Below are 24283 nucleotides of genomic sequence, written 5' to 3'. Positions count from 1 at the left end.
ATGTTTTCAGCTCTTCAACTTTATACTTGTTGAGGCTTTCTAACTATTTTGATCCTAGCGTCTCGTCTGAGTGTTATGGAGACGAAACGCGCGTCTGGCGTATTAAATTATAAGCCTGGTACCTTTAATAACTAATTTGAAATTCATAATAAGTGGTTTATGTTACATTTGCTTTCGTGTTCAATATGGTATTTCGTGCAATGTTATTTCAATGTCTGTGTATCTCTATCGATAAAACTTATTTTTTTGTCCAAGAAAAACTATATTTTCATTTTCAACTTTTGGTACTGATTATTGGTAGAAAATCTTTAATGTATAAATTAGTTTATATTCGAGTATTTCGAAGAGTTTGACAGGAGATATTTTCCATTCACTATTTTTACAAGAGTAATCGTTATAAAAACTAGTATTCAATAATAGATAAATTTCAATTGATATATAAAAATGAAGTAAGCATTGAGTCATCTGAATGGACAAACAATGCAGTAAATGAAAGTTTAAAATAATGTGTGTTCAAGATTTGGAGGAGGATCTTATATGTCAGCTTAAAGGAACTGTCAAAACTTCGGCATGTAACTATTTGTCAGTTTCAACGATAAAACATTGCACTAAACAGTTTCTTATCTGGCCGAATTTAACGTTGAACTAGCTGGTATCAATCCTCACAACATGGCATATTTACATGATTCTCTTCCTGAATGATAAGTAATGTCTAAAAGGAAGTATTCCAAGTAAACTATGAACTTTCAACTATATAAGGTCTCGATTTAGATAGTAATTTTATAATTGATACTTGAAGGATGGTTTGCAAATTTGTTGTCATCCTTATTCAAATATCTACCGTTGCGGGGCAAATTGCGTCAAAATACCAAATTTCTAGAGGTAAGATTTGAAACATTACATTCCAGATATATTGAAATAAGTTTCGTGTTTTCTGACAAATTGTTGATTAATATAAAAAGATGTTGATGTGTACGTCAAAAAGACAATATTCTATCATCTTAAAGTAACATCCATATACTAGAAAACTTATCTTTTTCTAATATATATATAACATTCAGTAAAAGAGGCTTCACTGGGATACGGAACCACTAAGTGACGTCTGTACAATATAATGTATGACTGACATTTATAATCGAATATCATTTCTTTCAATATTAACATACCAATTGAAAAGCGAATACTTTTTGTGAATAGACGTGCTCTCATTTAAAGACAGACTGTTGAATTATATTTTTATTTCTGTAACTGATTAGTTATAAAGTTTGGTTTATTTATTCATCGCCGAAATAAAATTAAAGATTTTTAGATCCTTACATGATTCTCATATTGATCAAATAGAGATATTGAAATTTAATTATCTTATATAATAATGCAATTATATTAATTTTGAAGCTTTAGAGTTCAGTTTAAAAAAAATGTTCTTTAACTAAACTGGGGGAAATAATATCTTTTGAGGTGATTTGTAGTTAATATGTGTTTTTGTTGTTGTTGTTTATTAAATTGATTTCTCTAAATTCCTATATGATAAGTTATTAAAAATACCAGGATTGTAATTTAGTCCATCAGACGCGCGTTTCGTCTACATAAGACTCATCAGTGACACTCAGATCAAAATAGTTATAAAGCCAAACAAGAACAAAGTTAAAGAGCATTGAGGACCCAAAATTCCCAAAAGTTGTGCCAAATACGGCTTAGGTAATCTATTCCCGGGATGAGAAAATTACCTAGGTTTCATGGTAACACACAATAGTTATATTAATATTCTTTTTATCAGGTAACAACAGCCAAAAAACTCACTGAAATTGTTTTACCTTACTTAGAAATAAATCTATTTGTATATAAGTGCCAGATAAAGCTGGTAAATTAGAATTGATAGAACATAAAAGAAAAGAATAGAATTGTTATCTGATTAGTTGTAAAAGTATAAAGTAAGACCTTAGACCCTGCTAGGCGTGAACTCATTAAAAGATCACACCAGGTCAAAGAGTAAAATATTTTAAATAGCATTCATGTAAAATTGAAACATTCTGAAAAACTTAAATTCGGAAGGCTTTTTGATTTCACTAGATAATTGAAAATAAGGCTCCTAAAATTTACTAGCGTAAAACAATTCAAACAGGAAAACAACGGTTTTATCCATCTAACAAAAACAACAACATTATGTATCTGTCACAATATCCAGTACAGACATTGCTATCTGGAAGAAACAGCATTTTCATCAAGAAGAATATAATGCCAAACAATGATCTTACCTCGAAGCCTTATTTGATATCAACTATACATCACACATTCTCAAATTTTGTTACCTAGAATAGTTGGTGATTTATTCTAAAGGAATCATTACATAGTTTTTAATGTGTGTTTCTATGCCGTTATACAAATATGTCAACATTCAACCTTTTCCCAACAGATATATCCACCATATCACCATATCCGACAACCGGACCAGATTACAAATTTCTACTGGGAAAATTACAAACACAAAATCATGGGCAGACATCCCAATCTGGAAGGGAACGAAGATTGTCACCATATAAACCATTCCCCCCTGATCTACTGCCAACATTAGGTCCATATTTGACTCCAGGACCAGGCTACACATATCCTACTGGCAGAAACCGACTAACACAATATCCAGGTCAGACATATCCACCACCGTACATGACACCAGGACCAGGATACACATATCCACCAGGGAAAGTACCAACACAATATCCAGGTCAGACATATCCACCAGGTCTGGCTCCTACTTTGTCACCATATAAACCATTCCCACCTGATCTACTGCCAACATTAGGTCCATATTTGACCCCAGGACCAGGCTACACATATCCTCCGGGAAAGGACCCAACTCAGTATCCAGGACAAACCTACCAACCTGGAAAGGAGCCAACTTTATCACCATACAAACCTTTCCCACCATTGTTCTGGCCTGCTATATTTCCTTATCTGACACCAGGACCAGGTTATACAATACCACCAGGAAAGGTCCCCCCAACACTGTATCCAGGACAGATTCTACCAATACCAACACAGTATCCAGGACAGTTTCCTATGCTGTCACCATACATACCATTCCCACCAGGATATTTTCCAACAGCTTTATGGTACAGTACACCTGGACCAGGAGTAACGTATTTTCCTGGAAAAGTACCAACACAGTATCCAGGTCAGACATATCCACCAGGACAGGCTCCAACTGTGCCTCCATACAAACAATATCCATCAAATTACTGGCCGCTTGATTGGTTTTTCTATAAACCATTCCCACCTGATCTAAGGCCAACATTAGGTCCATATTTGACTCCAGGACCAGGCTACACATATCCTCCCGGGAAAGTACCAACTCAGTATCCAGGCCAAACATATCCACCAGGTCTGGCTCCAACATTGTCACCATATAAACCATTCCCACCTGATCTACTGCCAACATATTTGACTCCAGGACCAGGCTACACATATCCTCCCGGGAAAGTACCACCAACCAGTTTTCCAGGAGAAATACCAACTCTTCCTCCATACCAACCATTCCCTAAAGGACTAGAACCAACAATGTCACCATACCGAACACCTGGACCAGGCTATACATATCCACCAGGCAGAGTTCCCACACAGTATCCAGGCCAAACGTTTGCACCTGGTAAAGCACCAACATTGAGACCGTACCTTCCCTTCCCATTAGGATTGGGACCAACACCTGGATCAACGAATGCTCCAACCAAGAAGCCTTATTTAATGATAACTACAGCCATACCTGGTATCAGCAGTCACCAAAGTTTTGGGGTACACGGATGTATGTATTTTAGAATAGATTATCTACTTATATTACCCCTAAGTATGTTTTATAGGTATTATTTCATAGTTTTTCAATGAGATAATACTATGATATTGTTCTAGTTCTGTAATCTCAAAAGATGATTTAATTATAGTTTTGATTTATTTTATTTCAAAAAGAACAATGTAAGTGGAACAAAAACAATTATGGGTCACAGTACAGCCTTCAACAATGGAAAAGTTTCATACCGTATAGTCGACTATAAAAGGTCCCAACATGAAAATATAAAACAATTTTAACGAGAAAACTAACGGCCTAAAAAAAAAAAACAATTTACGAAAAACAAATACGGTAGATATGATACCACTGAACTACATGCTCCTGACTTGAGACAGACACATAGAGAATAAGCCGGATTAAACAATTTTGTGAGTCCTGGACCCTTTCGCTAATCGTGAACAGTGGCATAAGAACACCACAAGAACAAACTGTAAAAATTAGTCGCAATTAGATTAACTTAAAAGATCGGTACGACGCTCTAAAAACATGTAACAACTAACATAAAACAATATACAAAGAAAAATAATATCTTCAGTTTATAAAAAGCAGATCTTAATCAAAATAACATTTTTCTTTGAAATAAACTAGTTTTTGTATGTTATGTAAATGCAATACCAAGAGAGTGTGAACTTGTGTGCATGCGTGTGTGATTGTACTTTTCAAATTTTCGTTTTAACGTTGATATTCATATAATATTATAGTATATTTACAATATTTTAAAATAGTCAATTATTTCATATTTGTTTTATTCATCAAAACTGTAAACACCCTAGTCAGGTGGTGATGTAAAAGGATTTTCAAAGCTTGACTACTGAAAGAAAAGCAAAAGAAACAAACATATGTTATGCATGCTTAAAAGATAGTTCAAAAGCTATAATCTAATCATGTTCTCTCAGACTTAAGTATCAATCAGTACACATCAAACGGATTTAGTGTAAAGAAGTCCAAACAGTCTGAAAAATATTAGTAAATGGTATTGACAAAATGTAGAATAATGATACTGTATACAATACATAGCAATATGAATTTTGTTTTGTTATAATGTTTCGAAACAAATGTTAGTACCGATAAAAACAATTTTTAAATGATATTTTAAGAATAATTTTTATTCATAGGATTTAAAATGAATTAGGACACGAAAACAAGTTATTCATAGTTTATATTACTCCGTTTCCTCGAAATACCAACTTCAACAAACTATTATATAAAATAGCATACACATGTTACAATGATATGGAACAAGAATAAATAGGTAACTACATAACAAAGAAAGAGGAGTAAAGAATTCTAATTTGAAAATAACGCAAATAATAAAAAAAAAAAAGAAGAAGAATAAAAGTATCAAAGAAATTAAGAAAAATAAAAGTAAAATCACAGTAATACCGAACTCTGATTAAAATTCAAACGGAAGGTCCCTAATCAAATGACAAAATCAAAAGCTTAAACACATCAAACGAATGGATGACAACCGTCAAATTCCAGACTTGATACAGGCATATTCTTATGTACAAAATACAATTAAATACTACACACATGTCCAGATGAAATGCAACAAGTGAATAACAGTTATACTTGTAAATCTCTTGAATCTTTGAGATCACTGCTAGTTTTTGGTGGGGTTCGTGTTGCTTATTCTTTAGTTTTCTATGTTGTGTCATGTGTAATATTGTGTGTCTGTCATGCATGTTAATATTATAGTGTGTAATATTAGATAAAAATCACAGAGCTCAGTCTGTGTTCCTTGTTATATAAAAGGTGTTTTGGTTAACTGGTGGTATAGACATAGGCTTCCATTGCGATCCACATCAGGTATCCCTGGCCACATGTTTTCCTTTTTGTAATATTGAGAATTGTTCGAAATAGGTAATAGTGTACGTACAGGGATACAATGAACATTATACCCATATGTAAAAATTAAGATAATTCTAAATACATGTTCATAGAAAATTAAATTTATTTAAAAGGATAATAATGAGATAAACTGGAATGGTCCTGGACCCGACTGATATTCAATTATATGTTTATACGGTCATCTGTGGTGTGTGAATGTTAATGGAATCCTTCTCCGATTTCTGGACCACCATATTACTAGTGACAAAACCCGAATGTTCGATGATCTTTAATTTCTACCAATGATTGGCCGTAAATATGCTGACATTCCAATTTTCAATAACTGTTTCTCAAAATAACAGTAAAATACAAAAAAAAACTATATGTCCAATAACAGCTAACAAGAAAAAAGACAATAACAGCTAAAAGCAAATACATTTTCAGAATAACAGATAGCAAATAATTAAATTGCTCTATAGCAGCATATCAGTTAAACCCCTTGCCCCATCGTAAGTTGTAGTATCGTTGGCGTATATATCTCATCTCATTTTGATCACGAACATAGGCAGATTGTACCATTAACACTGTTTTTCTCAATTCCATATTTTGTTTGTTTTAAAGATTTTGGAAGCCATTGTTGAGATGACGCGCTGCCATAATATTTCAATCGTTCTTCAATTCAAAATTAATCATTACCATTATTTGTAAAATAAAAACATGCAGGATTCTCTATTCTTGAAACCTAAATGTGTAGGTCAATTATTATATATGTGAAAATAGGTTCAATATCAGCCCAAGAGCCGCATGGCTCGAGGGCTGACACTGACCGAGGGCTAATAATACATGCGATATGAAAAGTGACATGTTATAATCTTTTTATCATATACTTCAGCAATGCAAAAAAATAATAGATTCATATACTAGTATTTATCCTTTTACATGGTTCCCAAATAAAAGTTCAAAGAGTGAAAGTTCACGGACGTTGGACCCCAAATTTAGAATATTCGATATGAAATCTTTCTATCATATGCCTGAACAAAGAAGAAAAACATTTTAATATAGACGAATCGACGAAATAATAATTCAACAATATACAACTTTTTTTTAAAGTAACTTTCTAAACTATGTTTGAAACTGTTAAAAATACATTTATTTGATAATTTGTTTGTTTTTTTGGTTTGTTTTTTATTATTATTATTTTACACAAAATACTTTCTAGTATCCAAATAATTGTTTTGTACACTACTATGTAATGTTTTTCACAGAAAACGTAACATTGAGGTGTATTTTCCGGAATTTGCCGAGTATCACCGGAATGCCATGATGTCAAAATTTTATGAAAATTAAACGAGCCAAATTAATTTTAGTGATGGTGTTGGGTACCACCTTAAGTCTAAGTATATGATAAGTAACAACATCAAAAGATATGTTTGATTAACAAAAAAACCTAGGAGTACTCTTCAGAATCTAAATGGACTGTATATATATATATATATGGGTTGCATCAATGTTCGTACACCTGTTGAATAATCTACATTGTTTAGAAAGTTTTCACGACGATTTGGTGTACATTAAATATTTCAAAGAATGTATGAGATAAATGAACAGCACATTCTCTTTAAGCTGGGGTCACACATTCACGATGTTTACTGTCGTCCTTGACAGGACCATTCCCGATTAAAATTTATTAAAAGTCTGATCAAGATCCTATGAATCGTGGATGGAAATTAAACCTTTAATAAAAATTTGTAAAAAAAAAATTAATCACGACAACAATCAGATATTGTTCAGGAAGCGTCGATATTCAACCGTTTCCAAGCGAATTTATCCCGATAATCCCGTTCTAAATCCGCTTCTAATCCGATTTGTATCTTTCGCCAGGTAAAATTCGACCGAGTCTGTCACGATTGCGTCCCGATTCTACCGAATGTAACCCGACAGAGATCAGATAGTGACAAGGCAGTGAACCGACGCTGACGGAAGTTATCCGTTCGAAAACTGTCGGCATACTCGGGATGAGCAGGTACTGTCGGAACGTAATCCTATCACGGTCCTCTCTATCGCATTGCAAACGGCTTTGTCTGGTCTCAGTCGTATTGTATTCTGTAATTGTCGGGACTCTGACGTGGGTACCATTGACGAATTTAATACTAATAACGGGACTGTTTCGGAACGGTTTCGTCAAAAACGGTTCGCAATCGACAAGATCTGGATGCAATCTGGACTCAATCGGCAGAAAAACAGCAATGAAAAATTTCTCTAGATCATTCCAGTTCCACAGGACACCGTCCCGAATACTTTTAGTACACATAACATTGTTATGAATTCGATCCGATACAGCAGAATCTGTCACGACATAGGTACGATTGTAATCCGACTAGACAAAATCGGCTGATTTTCCCCGAATGTTACGGGACGCACCTAACTGTCGGGGTGCTTTGCCGAACTATTCGGACCCTTCCCGACCAGTAGGAATCTGTTACGAACTAAAACGACTGCGTTCAGACAATAATAGGACATTCCAGATAATTGAGGATACTAATCCGACTTTTTCACTTTTCGTGTTGTATCGCTGTCTGATCTCAAACGGGAGCAATAAACGACAATGTGTGAACCCCGCATTATATATATGTATTTGTTTATTTTCGTTGCCACATAAAAGTAAGATTAATTGATATTAATTATCACCTTCATAAAATGTTCTTTTAAAATTCGGTAAGTGTGATTTAACGATGTTAAAAATTCATTAATTGCAAAAGATCACAAAATCAAATCAACAAAAACAAAGACGTATGTAACATTTCAATCCTTGTGTCTATAATGAGTTTAAGAAATTACGAATACTATTTTATTGAAATTAGTTACTAAACATTCAGAAATCATTTGAAAGACGAGAATGTGTCTCCCTCGTGTATACCTTTGATTTGTTGTCTTGATTTAAACTTGTGTCAGAATTCAACGTTTGTTTATTAGTTTATTAAAGAAAAGTCAGCCGCAGAAGACTGCGTAGCAGGAGCATATTATACACAATATAAATCAGAACATATTTCATAATACATACAGTATACATTTTTAAATTATACATCTTCAGAGATAAATCTTTGTTTATTGCAATTTCAAATCAGACAAGCATCTTTTCTATCTTTTGAATAAAAATTGACAGCTTAGACAGCACATTATTATTACAATATTTAAGCATGCCCAGTACTTTAGTAACATTTGGATATTTTAAATAATATGGAGGTATGAACTTCCCCCTTAAATCTTTAACTTTATAATTGGTACATAAAATTGAGAATGGAAATGGGGAATGTGTCAAAGAGACAACAACCCGACCAAATAAAAAAACAACAGCAGAAGGTCACCAACAGGTCTTCAATGTAGCGTGAAATTCCCGCACCCGGAGGCGTCCTTCAGCTGGCCCCTAAACAAATATATACTAGTTCAGTGATAATGAACGCCATAATAATTTCCAAATTGTACACAAGAAATTAAAATTAAAATAATACATATATAGTGGTACACATCCCCAAGACCAGCTTTACAAAGTGTACAAATTCTCTCATTTCGTGGTACATTTCTCCATCTTCCTGTTTCAATGGGAATCTTTGTATTACATACCCTTAATTTACATGTGCTAGGTATTGTATTTTCAATTATTTATTGGCCTCCGTAATCTCCGAAGAGACATTGATTGTCGAAATGCACATAAGGCGTAGTTTTCTTTTTATCAATTAATATTGTATTTTCCATGCATAATCCATACAACATCTGACAATTTTGCACAATCATATTGTTGACCTTGACTGTTTATCGAATTGTATTATATATTTATGACGTGGGTCGGTATTTATACATCCCGCCATTGTGCTATGGTCAATTTTAAGTGCTTGTCTTTCATTTTATCTATTTACTTTGTCTATATGTCGTTTTGTGATTCTTTGTTGAAACATTGTTTCTATTTTATTTTTATAGTGATTAAGGTTAAATTACAATGTTGACTACTGTTCCCCAGTTTTTGACGTTTTTAACTACATTGTCTGTTTGGTTTTTTTTTTGCCCACACATTGTTGTCAATGTAATGGATTTTTTTTTTTGCGACTGTCATACAAGTGAGAGGTTTAGTTAACTATAAAACCCGGTTTATTCAACAATTTTCTACATAAGGTAATTATTGTACCATGTCAGGAAAATGACAGTTGTTTTCCATTCGTTAGATCTGTTGCTGATTTTACCATTTGATAAGGGACTTCCTTAGAGTTCGGCATTTTGTTTTATAACAAATTGTCCGCCTTTGTCATGCGTACAGAAAGGAATTTACAATATGCATTGCAGTAAACGATTACCCTGTCAATGCGCTCTGTCTTGCTCTTTTAGGGAGTTCATGCGAATCCCTCTGTAATTTACCTTGATTTGTCTCTACATAATAGATATACATGATTTAAGAAGTTCATGTGATTCCCTCTGTTTTTTACCTTGATTTGTATCTACATAATCGATATACATGATTTAAAGAGTTCATTCGAATCCCTCTGGTTTTTACCTTGATATGTCTCTACATAATCGATATACAGGATTTTAGGAGTTCATGTGATTCTCTCTGTTTTTTACCTTGATTTGTCTCTACTTAATCGATATACATGTTTTAAGGAGTTCATGTGATTCCTTCTGTTTTACCTTGACTTGTCTCTACATAATCCATATACATGATTTTAGGGGTTCATGCAATTCCCTCTGACTTCAACCTTGATTTGTCTCTACATTAATAGATATATATGATTTAAGGAGTTTATGCGATTCCCTCTGTTTTTTACCTTGACTTGTCTCTACATAATCGATATACATGATTTTAGGAGTTCGTGCAATTCCCTCTGTTTTTTACCTTGATTTGTCTCTACGTAATCGATATACATAATTTTAGGAGTTCATGCAATTCCCTTTGTTTTTTACCTTGATTTGTCTCTACATAATCGATATAATGATTTTAGGAGTTCATGCGATTCCCTCTGTTTTTTACCTTGATTTGTCTCTACTTAATCGATATACATGATTTAAGAAGTTCATGTGATTCCCGGTTTTATTTACCTTGATTTGTCTCTACATAATCGATATACATGATTTAAGGAGTTCACGTGATTCCCTCTGTTTTTTACCTTGATTTGTCTCTACATAATCGATATACATGATTTAAGGAGTTCGTGCAATTCCCTTTTTTTTTACCTTGACTTGTCTCTACATAATAGATATACATGATTTAAGGAGTTCATTCAATTCCCTCTGTGTTTTACTTTGATTTGTCTCTACATAACCGATATACATGATTTAAGGAGTTCATGTGATTCCCTCTGTTTTTTACTTTGATTTGTCTCTACATAATCGATATACATTATCTAAGGAGTTCACGTGATTGCCTTTGTTTTATTTACCTTGACTTGTCTCTACATAATAGATATACATGATGTAAGGTGTTCATGCAATTCCTTCTGTTTTACCTTGACTTGTCTCCACATAATCGATATACATGATTTAAGGAGTTCATGCAATGCCCTCTGTTTTTTACCTTGATTTGTCTCTACATAATCAATATACATGATTTTAGGATTTCATGCAATTCCCTCTGTGTTTTACCTTGACTTGTCTCTACATAATCGATATACATGTTTAAAGGAGTTCACGTGATTCCCTCTGGGGTTTTTCAATTTGACTAGTCTCTACATAATAGATATACATTATTTTAGGAGTTCATGCATTTCCCTCTGTTTTTAACCTTGATTTGTTTCTATATATTAGATATATATGATTTTAGGAGTTCATGTTGTTCCCTCTGTTTTTTTACCCTGATTTGTCTCCACATAATCAATATATACATGATTTAAGGAGTTCATGCAATTCCCTCTTTTTTTTACCTTGATTTGTCTCTATATAATCGATATATATGATTTTAGGAGTTCATGCATTTCCCTCTGTTTTTTACCTTGACTTGTCTCTATAGAATAGATATACATGGTTTTAGAAGTTCATGCTATTTCCTCTGTTTTTTACCTTGATTTGTCTCTACATAATCGATATATATGATTTTAGGAGTTCATGCAATGCCCTCTGTATTTTACCCTGGTTTGTCTCTACATAATCCATATACATGATTTTAGAGGTTCATGCATTTCCTTCTGTTTTTTAGCTTGACTTGTCTCTATATAATAGATATACACGATTTTAGGAGTTCATGCAATTCCCTCTGTTTTTTTTACCTTGATTTGTCTCTACATAATCGATATATATGATTTAAGGAGTTCATGTGACTCCCTCTGTTTTTTTACCCTGATTTGTCTCTAAATAATCGATATACATGATTTAAGGAGTCCATGTGTTTCCCTTTGTTTTTCCTTGATTTGTCTCTACATTATTGATATGCATGATTTTAGGAGTTCATGTGATTCCCTCTGGGTTTTTCTTACCTTGATTTGTCTCTACATAATCGATATACATGATTTTATTAGTTCATGCGATTCCTTCTGTTTTTACCTTGATTTGTCTCTACATAATAGATATACATGATTTTAGGAGTTCATGCAATTACCTCTGTTTTTACCTTGATTTATCTGCACATAATAGATATACATGAATTTAGGAGTTCGTGCAATTCCCACTATTTTTACCTTGATTTATCTCTACATAATCGATATACATGATTTTAGGAGTTCATGTGATTCCCTCTGTTTTTACCTTGATTTGTCTCTACATAATCGATATATATGATTTTAGGAGTTCATGCAATTCCCTCTGTTTTTTACCTTGATTTGTCTCTACATAATCAATATACATGATTTAAGGAGTTCATGCGATTCCCTCTGGTTTTTTACCTTGATTTGTCTATACATAAGAAATATACATGATTTAAGGAGTTCATGCAATTCCTTCTGTTTTTTACCTTGATTTGACTCTACATAACGGATATACATGATTTAAGGAGTTCGTGCAATTCCCTCTTTTGTGACCCTGATTTGTCTCTTCATAATTGATATACACGATTTTAGGTGTTCATGTGATTCCCTCTGTTTTTTACCTTGACTTATCTCTACATAATCGATATACATGATTTTATGAGTTCATGCACTTCATTCTGTTTTTACCTTGATTTGTCTCTACATAATCGATATACATGATTTAGGGAGTTCACGTGATTCCCTCTGTTTTGTACCTTGATTTGTCTCTACATAATCGATATACATGTTTTAAGGAGTTCATGTGATTCCTTCTGTTTTACCTTGACTTGTCTCTACATAATCCATATACATGATTTTAGGGGTTCATGCAATTCCCTCTGACTTCAACCTTGATTTGTCTCTACATTAATAGATATATATGATTTAAGGAGTTTATGCGATTCCCTCTGTTTTTTACCTTGACTTGTCTCTACATAATCGATATACATGATTTTAGGAGTTCGTGCAATTCCCTCTGTTTTTTACCTTGATTTGTCTCTACGTAATCGATATACATAATTTTAGGAGTTCATGCAATTCCCTTTGTTTTTTACCTTGATTTGTCTCTACATAATCGATATAATGATTTTAGGAGTTCATGCGATTCCCTCTGTTTTTTACCTTGATTTGTCTCTACTTAATCGATATACATGATTTAAGGAGTTCATGTGATTCCCGGTTTTATTTACCTTGATTTGTCTCTACATAATCGATATACATGATTTAAGGAGTTCACGTGATTCCCTCTGTTTTTTACCTTGATTTGTCTCTACATAATCGATATACATGATTTAAGGAGTTCGTGCAATTCCCTTTTTTTTTACCTTGACTTGTCTCTACATAATAGATATACATGATTTAAGGAGTTCATTCAATTCCCTCTGTTTTTTACTTTGATTTGTCTCTACATAACCGATATACATGATTTAAGGAGTTCATGTGATTCCCTCTGTTTTTTACTTTGATTTGTCTCTACATAATCGATATACATTATCTAAGGAGTTCACGTGATTTCCTTTGTTTTATTTACCTTGACTTGTCTCTACATAATAGATATACATGATGTAAGGTGTTCATGCAATTCCTTCTGTTTTACCTTGACTTGTCTCCACATAATCGATATACATGATTTAAGGAGTTCATGCAATGCCCTCTGTTTTTTACCTTGATTTGTCTCTACATAATCAATATACATGATTTTAGGATTTCATGCAATTCCCTCTGTGTTTTACCTTGACTTGTCTCTACATAATCGATATACATGTTTAAAGGAGTTCACGTGATTCCCTCCAGGGTTTTTCAATTTGACTAGTCTCTATATAATAGATATACATTATTTTAGGAGTTCATGCATTTCCCTCTTTTTTTAACCTTGATTTGTTTCTATATATTAGATATATATGATTTTAGGAGTTCATGTTGTTCCCTCTGTTTTTTTACCCTGATTTGTCTCCACATAATCAATATATACATGATTTAAGGAGTTCATGCAATTCCCTCTTTTTTTACCTTGATTTGTCTCTATATAATCGATATATATGATTTTAGGAGTTCATGCATTTCCCTCTGTTTTTTACCTTGACTTGTCTCTATAGAATAGATATACATGGTTTTAGAAGTTCATGCTATTTCCTCTGTTTTTTACCTTGATTTGTCTCTACATAATCGATATATATGATTTTAGGAGTTCATGCAATGCCCTCTGTATTTTACCCTGGTTTGTCTCTACATAATCCATATACATGATTTTAGAGGTTCATGCATTTCCTTCTGTTTTTTAGCTTGACTTGTCTCTATATAATAGATATACACGATTTTAGGAGTTCATGCAATTCCCTCTGTTTTTTTTACCTTGATTTGTCTCTACATAATCGATATATATGATTTAAGGAGTTCATGTGACTCCCTCTGTTTTTTTTACCCTGATTTGTCTCTAAATAATCGATATACATGATTTAAGGAGTCCATGTGTTTCCCTTTGTTTTTCCTTGATTTGTCTCTACATTATTGATATGCATGATTTTAGGAGTTCATGTGATTCCCTCTGGGTTTTTCTTACCTTGATTTGTCTCTACATAATCGATATACATGATTTTATTAGTTCATGCGATTCCTTCTGTTTTTACCTTGATTTGTCTCTATATAATAGATATACATGATTTTAGGAGTTCATGCAATTACCTCTGTTTTTACCTTGATTTATCTGCACATAATAGATATACATGAATTTAGGAGTTCGTGCAATTCCCACTATTTTTACCTTGATTTATCTCTACATAATCGATATACATGATTTTAGGAGTTCATGTGATTCCCTCTGTTTATACCTTGATTTGTCTCTACATAATCGATATATATGATTTTAGGAGTTCATTCAATTCCCTCTGTTTTTTACCTTGATTTGTCTCTACATAATCAATATACATGATTTAAGGAGTTCATGCGATTCCCTCTGGTTTTTTACCTTGATTTGTCTATACATAAGAAATATACATGATTTAAGGAGTTCATGCAATTCCTTCTGTTTTTTACCTTGATTTGACTCTACATAACGGATATACATGATTTAAGGAGTTCGTGCAATTCCCTCTTTTGTGACCCTGATTTGTCTCTTCATAATTGATATACACGATTTTAGGTGTTCATGTGATTCCCTCTGTTTTTTACCTTGACTTATCTCTACATAATCGATATACATGATTTTATGAGTTCATGCACTTCATTCTGTTTTTACCTTGATTTGTCTCTACATAATCGATATACATGATTTAGGGAGTTCACGTGATTCCCTCTGTTTTTTACCTTGATTTGTCTCTACATATTAGATATACATGATTTTAGGTGTTCATGTGATTCCCTCTGTTTTTACTTTGATTTGTCTCAACATAATAGATATACATGATTTTCGGATTTCATGCAATTCTCTCTGTTTTTTACCTTCAATTGTCTCTACATTATCAATATACATGATTTAAGGAGTTCATGCGAGACCCTCTGTTTTTTTTACCTTGATTTGTCTCTACATAATCGATATACATGATTTAAGGAGTTCATGCGATTCCCTCTGTTTTTTACCTTGATTTGTCTCTACATAATCGATATACATGATTAATAGAGATCATGTGATTCTCTCTGGGTTTTATACCTTGATTTGTCTGTACATGATCGATATACATATTTTAAGAAGTTCAAGCAATTCCCTCTGTTTTTTACCTTGATTTGTCTCTTCATAATAGATATACATGATTTAAGGAGTTAATTCGATTCTCTCTGGGTTTTTTTACCCTGATTTGTCTCAACATAATCGATATACATGATTTAAGGAGTTTATGTTATTCCCTCAGGGTTTTTTTACCTTGATTTGTCTCTACATAATCGATATACATGATTTAAGGAATTCATGCGATTCTGTGGGTTTTTTTTACCATTGATTTGTCTCTACATAATAGATATACATGATTTAAGGAGTACATGTGATTCCCTCTGGATTTTTTTTACCTTGATTTGTCTCTTCATAATAGATATACATGATTTAAGGAGTTCATGCGATTCCCTCTGGGTTTTTTTACCTTGATTTGTCTCTACATAATCGATATACATGATTTAAGGAGTTAATGCGATTCCCTCTGTTTTTTACCTTCACTTGTATCTACATATTCGATATACATGATTTAAGGAGTTCATGTGATTCCCTCTGTTTTTTACCTTCACTTGTCTCTACATAATCGATATACATGATTTAAGGAGTTCATGCGATTCTCTCTGGATTTTTTAACCTTGATTTGTCTCTACATAATAGATATACATGATTTAAGGAGTTCATGTAATTCCCTCTGTTTTTTACCTTGATTTGTCACTACATAATAGCTATATATGATTTAAGTAGTTCATGTGATTTTCTCTGGGGTTTTTGTACCTTGATTTGTCTCTATATAATCTATATTCATGAATTGAGAAGTTCGTGTGATTCCCTCTGTTTTCACCTTCACTTGTATCTACATAATCGATATACATGATTTTAGGAGTTCATGCATTTTCCTCTGTTTTTTAACCTTGATTTGTCTCTACATAATAGATATACATGATTTAAGGACTTCGTGTTATTCCCTCTGTTTTACCTTGATTTGTCTCTACATGATCAATATACATGATTTGAGAAGTTCGTGTGATTCCCTCTGTTTTTACCTTGATTTGTCTCTATATAATAGATATACATGATTTTAGGTGTTCATGCGATTCCCTCTGTTTTTACCTTGATTTGTCTCTACATGATCAATATACATGATTTGAGAAGTTCGTGTGATTCCCTCTGTTTTTATCTTGATTTGTCTCTATATAATCGATATACAGGATTTAAGGAGTTCATGCGATTCCCTCTGTTTTTTTCCTTGATTTGTCTCTATATAATAGATATACTTGATTTGGACATCAGTAATCTACTGCTGCAATATTCTTAAACTTCAAAATTGATTTTAAATTTCATTTTGCATTTTATTTAAGCGCAATTGGTGACTCTTATATAGACGAAACGTACTTCTGAGGCTACGAATTTACCTCATGGTATATTTTACAGTTTATACAAGGGTAATATGTTCACAAAGAACAAAATGTATGTTTTCATATAGATATAGCAAGATTTGGTATGAGTGCCAATGATACAACTCTCCATCCCAGTAACAATTTATAAATGTATACCTTTATAGGTCAAGATATGGTCTACAACAAGGAGCATTGGCTCTCACCGAACAGCAAGCTATAAAGGGCCCCAAAAATCACCAGTGTAAAACCATTCAAACGTGAAAACCAACGGTCTAATCTATATAAAAACGAGAAACGAGAAACACTTATGAACTACATAAACAGACGACAACCGCTGTACATCAGATTCCTGACTTAGAACAGGTGCAAACATTTGAAAAAATTGGGGTGCAATATCAGGGAGACAATATCTTCCTAATATAAGTAAAATGCTCACAGTACATTCTTCAGCTATGAACTACACAGCAGAGAAAAGAGTGAAGAATTAGGTCAAATACTAGTAAATCTTATGCTATAGATACATCAGTCAAAAGAAGTATCCTAAATGTCAGATAAATATATTTCAGATAAAGTGTCAACAGAATCTTCCCTGATATTGCCGTCATATGAAACATTCCAACCAGATCTTCCCTTTACGGCTTTTTTTAAACCGCTAGGTCCATATACACGTATGACTTTAAAACCCGGGACAGTAACATCGCTGTATACAGAATTAGGTCGACCGCCAACAGTAGGTTCAGTTCTAAATTTGACTCCTAAACAAGAGCACATTACTCCAAACAGAAAAGTGCTAACTGAGTATCTAGTAACCTTCCCTCCCTCAGGAAAAGAACCATCAATGCAAACATATAAACCATTCCCCCCAGATCTAGATCTAACCTTGTTGCCAACAGTTATTCCATATGCGACTCCAGGAGGGAACATGTATCGAATAGAAAAAGTACCAACACCGTATCCAGTAACCCTAACATCCCCTCCACCAGGAAAAGATCCAGCAGTTGGTTACACATATTCCCAACCTGATTTTGTGCCAACATTTCGTCAATATGCGACTCCAGGAATATTGAACCTTTATCCAAAAGAAAAAGTACCAACTCCGTACCCAGTAGTCGTAACCTCCACTCCTCCCGGAAAAGAACCATCAATGCAAACATATAAACCATTCCACCCAGATTTGTTGCCAACATCAGCTGCATATTGGACCCCAGCAATAGAATACACTTATCCACCACCTAAGAAGAAGCCGACTTATTACAGAGCTAATGTAAAATCTACCACCAAACCTGCTATCATCACTGGCCAAGGAGGAAATGGAAAGACTAATGTAAAATCTACCACCAAACCTGCTATCATCACTGGCCAAGGAGGAAATGGAAAGACTAATGTAAAATCTACCACCAAACCTGCTATCATCACTGGCCAAGGAGGAAATCGAAAGACTAATGTAAAATCTACCACCAAACCTGCTATCATCACTGGCCAAGGAGGAAATGGAGGTATATATTTTATATTTTTGTCCCTAATTATATTACCTTAAACAATTCTTATTTTTATAAAGAACTGATTTTATTGTTTTTCGATGCGATACATGTATGATACCATTTCAGTCTTGATACCTAAAATAATACATTTATGATATTTTTTAATAATGCAAAGTTTACAAGAACACCAAGCAATAAAAAAGTGATAAATAATAACAGTTCTATGGGTAAGTTGTTTGTACAAACAATGATCGTTTAATCGCAGAAAGCATTTTACTAACCATTCAAGTTGGTTCTAGTCTTATGGATGTAGTGTTCTGTAGGAAGATCTGCATCTTTTTGTCATTCATCTGAATTATTTTTACCTGATTTTGTTGGTATCTTTTCCTACAAACTATTATCCTGTAACAGAACTCGGTTTCTTGTTAACGTTACTTCGTAAATCTTACTGATTATTAACTTGTCAATGAATTTAGCCTCAAATTGAAAGATTAATACTTATATTATCATGTCTTCTACCTGATATGGTTCTTCAACAGACTTGACGGGAAGAGCTGAAAATAGTCTATGGTAATCCAAAGTTAAAAGGTCCAAATGATGCTGAAACAAATATTATAATATATCATAGTCTTCGTTTGTAAATTTTCTTTTTATTTCGGTTTAACTCATATTTCAATTTATAACAGGCAATTACTTTTAGAATAGGATACTAGTAGCGAAAAAGCTCTCTTGTTTACAGAATTATATAAAGATCGATAATGTGATGCAAGTATGTGCTTTTCTGACATTAAAACAGACTATTTGTGGATATTCACGTGCATCTTACATACCTAATGATCTTACTGCAGACCCATTGCATCCATTTCATCATCTTTGTAAAATTCTTGAATAAGAGTTAAACTTCGAAATCATTTGAATTTAGAATAAAAATGCGTTTTTTTATGAAAATGGAAATTGGAGAATAGCACAGGTTTTTAGTTTCTTGTTGTTTCTCAGTATTATTGTTGCTTATTATAAGAATCGACAGAAATAAAAGAAGAAACACATTATCGCATTGAATTATGATACCAGTTATTAAATAGGCAGGTAAATACAGGGCAGATACATAACTGACAGAGTTCTGATAAAAAAAAATATTGCTGTTTATTATAAATCAGGTATGTAAAAAAGCTAATTTCACATATCTTTTTTTTCAGCAATGAAAACGTCAACAAAACATCAACTAAATGACCGATTAATTATATGGAAATAAAACCAAAATATGTATATTTTTATCTTAGAAAAGATTAACAAAATGTCAACGTTTTATGATATATAAAATGATAAATTCTGTTTTAAAGGTTTTAAAGGTGTATGTATCTTCGCGAGTGTGTCCTACAAACAAGGCCAGCAATGGTATGACTCGTGTAGCTCTATCTGTGTTTGTGAAGATGCGTCTACGGGATCTTACAAATGTCAACCCAGGTAATTTTTATAATCCTGGTACCTTTGATAAGTATTATGACTTAGAGGTTTGAAGGATTTATTTCCTTATTTTTTTATAAATCATATTTTCAGGCAACAGTAGTATACCGCTGTTCAAAAGTCATACATCAGAGAAAACAAATCCTGGTTACAAACCTAAATCGAGGGGCACACATCAACTATATGACGAAAACAACGAAAGAACAGAAAAACTAAAGTGCTACAAAAAAAAACAAACGACATTGTTCATGTATCCTATTTCAAAGTAAAAAATATTTTTTAGTTTATTTTTTTCCATCACTGAAATGTGAAAATTCTGTTAAAAAAATCTGCAGCATTCTGTTCAACGGTAATATCTATCAATTCATTTTACAAAATCACCAGGTACAAATAAAAAGAATAGAGTTGCGCTTCCAATGGTGTCCTACATCTCAAAGTCACTTTGAGGTCTTCAACAAGCAGCAGAAACTCTAAGCTAATCAATTTTGAAACCAACTTTGTAAGATTTAATGAGATTCTTAAACAAGTTTTGATAGATGTCCATAATGAAACTATATATATTAAACAAATCATCCGACTGAACGTATCGACAAATTGTAAACTGTTTTATTTAGTATCATATAGTTTATTAAAATAAAAAGGAGTAGGTCCGGTAAGGACCGATTTTGGCCTCAAATTTTAGGTTCATCTGACAAAAGATTTTGACCACTTTTTACACAATTAAGTGTCTATTTAATTTAGTTCAATAAGTCATGTGAAAGATTTTAACTGATTTAGTCATTAAAAACGACCCGATTCTATCTCAAATATGAAAAATCTAACAAATGTACCGACAAATTTCACTTTTTAGATAGTTTTTGTCAAAAATGAAAGTGGCCGCATCCGTGTTCATCCTCAACCTTTATATATGGTATGTATTATCATCAAATACAACTTAAATTTAAATATTAAGGATGAACACGAATGCGGCAACTTTCATTTTACACGGAGACCGTCTAAAATTTAAATAAAATGCTAGAATTGGGACGTTTTCATTAATTTTCATTGAGTATGTTTGTTTTGTTCATGCATCGTTGACAATGTAATGGAATTTGATGCGACTGTCATACAAGTGAGAGGTTTAGCTAGCTATAAAACCAGGTTCAATCCACCATTTTCTACATTAGAAAATGCCTGTACCAAGTCAGGAATATGACAGTTGTTATCCATTCGTTTGATGTGTTTGGACTTTTGATTTTGCCTTTTGATTTTTGATTTATCTTTTTGAATTTTCCTCGGAGTTCAGTATTTTTGTGTTTTTACTTTTTAGCATGACTTAATGGTGCTAGTACCCGATGTATGTCCATTGTATTTTCCAAAAAGCCTATATCTATGTAGCAGAAGCATTTTACTGTCCAATGAATAACTTATAGTTTACATTTCAACAATTTTGTAAAACTGTTATATTTTGGGACCAAAAAGGGGTCTTACTGAACCTACTCCTTTACTGATCTTCTATTTGATATGAATTACAAATCAAGACAGAGGGACATTCAACTCAATAAGTCGAATATAAACTATCAACGCCATGGTTAAAAGAAAAAAGACAAACAAACAAACAATAGTACACAAAACAGAACATAGTAAACTAACACTGAACAATACGAATAGTGCATTCTAGGCTTTTTTCTAAAGTTTAGTTCGCACTAGTAAACGGGTTGATTTTTCTTTCATGTTTTGTTGTGGTCTAACAATTTTATTCTTTCTATCTATATACAACATTAGCACAACAGTAATGCTTTACAATTAAATGTCGATTTTTTTAATTCCATTTCAGGAGTTCTAGAAAAATAATTACCAAAAAGTTGCATTATGGTACCTGATGCTAAAACTTTCATTTTATTTCAGATGTTCAAAGAATGATTTACAATTTAATGTCGACGTTTTTAATTTCTTGTCAGGAGTTCGAAGAATGATGGTGTTCCAATAGGTTGCTTTATGGTACTTGATGCTAAAGATTTAATTTTATTTCAGATGTTCAAAGAATGATGGTGTACCAAAAGGTTGCTCTATGGTACCTGATCCCAAAGATCCACTGTGTTGTCAAATACCCGACTGTTCTTTTGCTTTACCAGATATATTCCCCACACCAAGCAATCGTATAACAAAGGTTCGAATATTGTTTACGTCTGTTCTAATGTTATGACCCCTTTGAATCACAAAAGGGGTTCATGTACAATCAAAAACTGACTCGAGTTTAAAATTCCATTCGAACTGCGGGAAAAAAATATTTTCTGCTAAATTTTGCACCTTCTCATAGTTTTAGTGTTGCGGCATCGGCAATCTCATTACATCTTTTTATCTTGATATAACTTATCGCTTTAAAGTCATTTTGGAATATCAAATTTAGATACTATTTTAACTTAAGGTGGTTTATAAATACTTGGAAATGTTCGGTGCGATTTTTATACCAGTACACTATTACAAAACGTTGATCCAACCTGGTGGTAATGACCGGGATAAATATCTATATATCTATATATATTCAACATAGAGGGCCTCGGACGCACGATATATGGAACATATATAAATACATATCGTGTGTCCGAAGTCCTCGATTTACCTTCATCAACTCAAAAATTTGAGAGCAAATGACATTCTTACATGTCTTACACGAATAAAGAAAAATGGAAATTATAATGATATATTCTTGGTTATTGACCGTTTGAGACAAACAAAACAATCCATCATGACATTAACCTAGTCACTATAAAGAATGTAAGGAACGAATGTAACATAATCAGCTGTCAGATACCTGTAGATTCATGCATTCACTCCCCAATAACCTACTTATACTTAAATATTATCATGAACAATTGCTTGTATGTATTATATGCTTGTTAATATGCTTTTATTTTTATGTTGATAGTTAGCACCAACAACATTAGATTGGTTTGCAGAACCCATCATTATCATCGCACTTTCAATATTGGCATCAGTTATGTTGATAGCAGGAATTGCTCTTATTGTGCAATATTTTCGCTTGAGGAAAAAACTGCCAAAAGCAACAACCTATTTACCTGCAGACAAACTGAAAGTTAAAAGAAATATTGAAAACTACGAGACAACAGACATGAAACACAAGTTAATTTTCATCGACGAGATATAATAAAGATAACTCATTATAATGTTTCGTTTCTTAATAAAATATACTGGTTACTTTTCATGTGCAGTGGAAAACGTCTCAAATCAGAATATGATGTGCAATTAAATTAAATATTTAATATCATATCTCTGTCTTCTGTGGAATTAAAGAATTTATAGTTAATCACATCAATCCATTTAGAATAAACAGAATAAAAAGCCTATGAAAATCAACTGAAATCCATACAGAGAATGCGTATATCTACAAGAAGTACACACGTTATAAAGTCCGAAGAGTTTCGTCCTAGATTAACCTTCATATTGAGAATTTAAAAGAAAAATGAAAGAATGTATGAATACTCGAATACGAAAATTGAAAGCATCTATTTGACGATAAAGGCATATACAGGAATAACCAGATTGGTCTGATAGCTAATGATAGCAAATGAATCCAACATCATAAGGCTTATATAATCAATGTCAATCTGCATTTCAATTAATTGTTGAATGAAAGTACTTCATTCATGAGGTATTTAAATATTCTGCTGAATTACTGCAACTGAGGGTATATATAATTGTTTCTATCAATCATACACTTATCTAGTGTTGTGACGTCATTTTTATTGATTATGTAATGTGTATCAAATAAACCCGCCAACATTCTGGATTATCCCATATACGTCTTGTTTTTGTTATTGTCAGATGTTTTTGTGTCTTTTTTCGATCTGAAGGGTTAGGCATTTTGGAGCTGATTTGTAATGGTGTGTTTTTAAAATGTGCCGTTGCATAACTGTCTATGTATGCCTGTCCCCAGTCAAGAGCCTGTCATTGAGTTGTTGTCGGTGTTTGTTTCCCCGCAACTAAAGGCTAAGGAACATATTGATGTATATCAAAGCTTAATCACCAAATAACTGCTGTTGTTGTAAAGTCCTGTGTGCGAGGAATAAGTAGAAACACTAACTAAACTGAATATAACTCAAAACATCTCTAGGTAATTTGTCTGCAACTTGTCTATCACACGATGT

General features: G+C 32.8%; 1 protein-coding gene across 2 annotated transcripts; it reads left to right on the top strand.

The window, feature by feature from the left end:
* The first annotated feature begins 748 nt into the window (after nucleotides 1–748).
* On the top strand, nucleotides 749–23405 carry LOC143080960 (uncharacterized). 2 transcript variants are annotated; one of them, XM_076257162.1, is made up of 7 exons: nucleotides 749–882; nucleotides 2414–3349; nucleotides 3485–3796; nucleotides 17757–18686; nucleotides 20012–20135; nucleotides 22149–22284; nucleotides 23044–23405. In XM_076257162.1, the coding sequence occupies exons 1-7, from the start codon at nucleotides 801–803 to the stop codon at nucleotides 23281–23283; spliced, it is 2760 nt and encodes a 919-aa protein (XP_076113277.1). In that variant the 5' UTR covers nucleotides 749–800; the 3' UTR covers nucleotides 23284–23405. The 2 variants fall into 2 exon arrangements, with proteins under 2 accessions (XP_076113277.1, XP_076113276.1); XM_076257161.1 differs by having other exon boundaries at nucleotides 2414–3796.
* Nucleotides 23406–24283: the final 878 nt, after the last annotated feature.

This window comes from Mytilus galloprovincialis, chromosome 6 (assembly GCF_965363235.1).
Source record: "Mytilus galloprovincialis chromosome 6, xbMytGall1.hap1.1, whole genome shotgun sequence".
NCBI classification, from domain to species: domain Eukaryota; kingdom Metazoa; phylum Mollusca; class Bivalvia; order Mytilida; family Mytilidae; genus Mytilus; species Mytilus galloprovincialis.
Note: the sequence above shows the minus strand (reverse complement) of the source record. Positions and strands in the feature narration are given on the sequence as shown.

Coding starts and splice junctions, on each gene's coding strand:
- LOC143080960 (XM_076257161.1), top strand. CDS start 801: ATGGTTTGCAAATTTGTTGTCATCCTTATTCAAATATCTACCGTTGCG. Junction 3,797..17,756: donor AAGTTTTGGGGTACACGGAT/GTATGTATTTTA, acceptor AATATATTTCAG/ATAAAGTGTCAACAGAATCT. Junction 22,285..23,043: donor CAAGCAATCGTATAACAAAG/GTTCGAATATTG, acceptor TTATGTTGATAG/TTAGCACCAACAACATTAGA.